The sequence below is a fragment of the Ailuropoda melanoleuca genome, unplaced genomic scaffold (assembly GCF_002007445.2).
Source record: "Ailuropoda melanoleuca isolate Jingjing unplaced genomic scaffold, ASM200744v2 unplaced-scaffold69340, whole genome shotgun sequence".
Lineage (NCBI taxonomy): Eukaryota > Metazoa > Chordata > Mammalia > Carnivora > Ursidae > Ailuropoda > Ailuropoda melanoleuca.
In genome coordinates this window covers 1-1,670 of record NW_023244215.1, presented here as the reverse complement: position 1 = coordinate 1,670, position 1,670 = coordinate 1, and the positions used below count along the sequence as shown (strand labels likewise).

General features: G+C 56.9%; 1 protein-coding gene across 1 annotated transcript; it reads left to right on the top strand.

The window, feature by feature from the left end:
- Positions 1-6: 6 nt before the first annotated feature.
- LOC117800386 (A disintegrin and metalloproteinase with thrombospondin motifs 13-like) lies at positions 7-1,623 on the top strand. The gene is made up of 4 exons (XM_034652920.1): positions 7-31; positions 816-945; positions 1,066-1,245; positions 1,348-1,623. Exons 2-4 carry the CDS (start codon positions 821-823, stop codon positions 1,388-1,390), a joined length of 348 nt encoding a protein of 115 aa, XP_034508811.1. The 5' UTR covers positions 7-31; positions 816-820; the 3' UTR covers positions 1,391-1,623.
- Positions 1,624-1,670: the final 47 nt, after the last annotated feature.

The window sequence follows — 1,670 nt, the reverse complement described above, 5'->3', positions numbered from 1 at the left end:
GCGGGGCCGTGCTCTGCCTCCTGTGGTCGAGGTGAGGCCCCAGGGCTCATTCGCTAACTCTTACCTGCCTACATTTTGCCTGGTTCTAAAAAGCATTTGAATTGGCGTACAGAGAATCCAGGCTAGGTCAGAACATGACATCATCTATAAGGAGGTTGGGGCGAAGTACGGAAAGCCATGTGAATGTCTTCGTTGCTTGGCTGGAAGACAGGAAAGACAATAAAACTGGGCAATATTGGCACGCAAGTATATTCCTTAAGGTCTAGAAAAGCGGCGAGAGAAGGGCCCCAAACAGCTCTGAGCTTCCTGGCAGCCGAACCAGAGGAGCAAAATTTAAAACACGTGCTGTTCTTAAACTACGACCCTCAGCACTTGCTCAGTGAAACTTGTGCATGTTTTAGAATCAAGGCTAGAGATTGTTCTTCTGAGGATAGTCCTAAAGGAGAGGTTCCAGGAAACGGACCCTGATAACATCTTCGTTATAAACACAGGAAGAGGTCGTCAAAGAGCAATTCTCATAAAGTAACGATAAACAACAGCGGCTACTGCTTGGGTACCTGCTAGGGGCTAGGCAGTCTGTAGCTCGGCTTTAAAAGTCTGTATAAACATCCCCGCAAGTGAGGCACCGTTAGGTGAAAAATCTGAGGCTCAGAGAGGTTAAGTCACTTGTCCAAGGTCACACAGCTGGTAAGTGGCAGAGTCAAGACTCGAACCAAGGTAGGCCTTATCTGCTGGAGCTCTCCAGAGAGCTGGGCACCCGTAGTTCTTGTTGAACCTTTCTCTTGGGGCTCGGGGTCTCTGCTTCCTCCCTGCAGGCCTGATGGAGCTGCACTTTGTGTGCATGGACTCTGCCCTGGGGACCTCTGTCCGGGAAGAGCTATGTGACCTGGAAAGCAAGCCTGGGAGCCGGCAGGAGGCCTGCCAGGCTGCCCCTTGCCCGGCTTGGTGAGTGAGGGTGGAGACTATGCGGGGGGGGGGCGGGGGCAGCAGCCTGGGTCCCTTCGGGAGGAAGGAGTCTCACCCTGGGGTGTACCCTCCAATGGAGCGCTGGCCTTCTTACTGCAGGTGGGAGACCCGAGCCTTGGCACCGTGCCCAGTGACCTGCGGAGGGGGGCGGGTGCCACTGGCCGTTCGCTGCGTGAGGCTGGACCACGGCCGCCGTGTCCCCCTGCCTCACTCTGAGTGCTGGCCGGTGCCCAGGCCCCGCCCCGTTGAGGACTGCAGTCTGGAGCCCTGCCCAGCCAGGTGGGGCCCTTCCCAGGGAGACAGTGGTCCTGGGCATGCATCCTTGGAGGTGGCCTCATCACCTCCCTGTAAGCTCCTGACGTTCGGTGCCCTCACCTGCAGGCGTGGGTCCCACTGGTGTCCTAGAAGGCTGTGGTGGCTTTAAAGCATGTGAGTCGCGTCACAGGGGATCTGGGATGCTGTGGGCACACGCGGCTGGTGGTTCATTTGTCATCACTTGCTCTTCACTGAGCACCTGCTATGCCCAGCGGCCGTTCTGACAGTAGAGACACAGCAGTGAGCAGGACAGACAGGCACCCCGGCCCACGCCAGGGACAGAGGGGAGGTGGAAGAGAACTGAGACAGACCGGGAGACATGGTTTGACGGTGGTACTGGTGTGACATGGCAAACACAGTGGAAAGGAAGATAGGGAGTGCCAGCCAGG

What these genes read in the sequence shown, in the direction of transcription:
- LOC117800386 (XM_034652920.1), top strand. Translation starts at nt 821, where the DNA reads ATGGAGCTGCACTTTGTGTGCATGGACTCTGCCCTGGGGACCTCTGTC. An exon ending in GCTGCCCCTTGCCCGGCTTG is followed by an intron (nt 946 to 1,065) that starts GTGAGTGAGGGT and finishes TTCTTACTGCAG; the next exon opens with GTGGGAGACCCGAGCCTTGG. An exon ending in CTGGAGCCCTGCCCAGCCAG is followed by an intron (nt 1,246 to 1,347) that starts GTGGGGCCCTTC and finishes CCTCACCTGCAG; the next exon opens with GCGTGGGTCCCACTGGTGTC.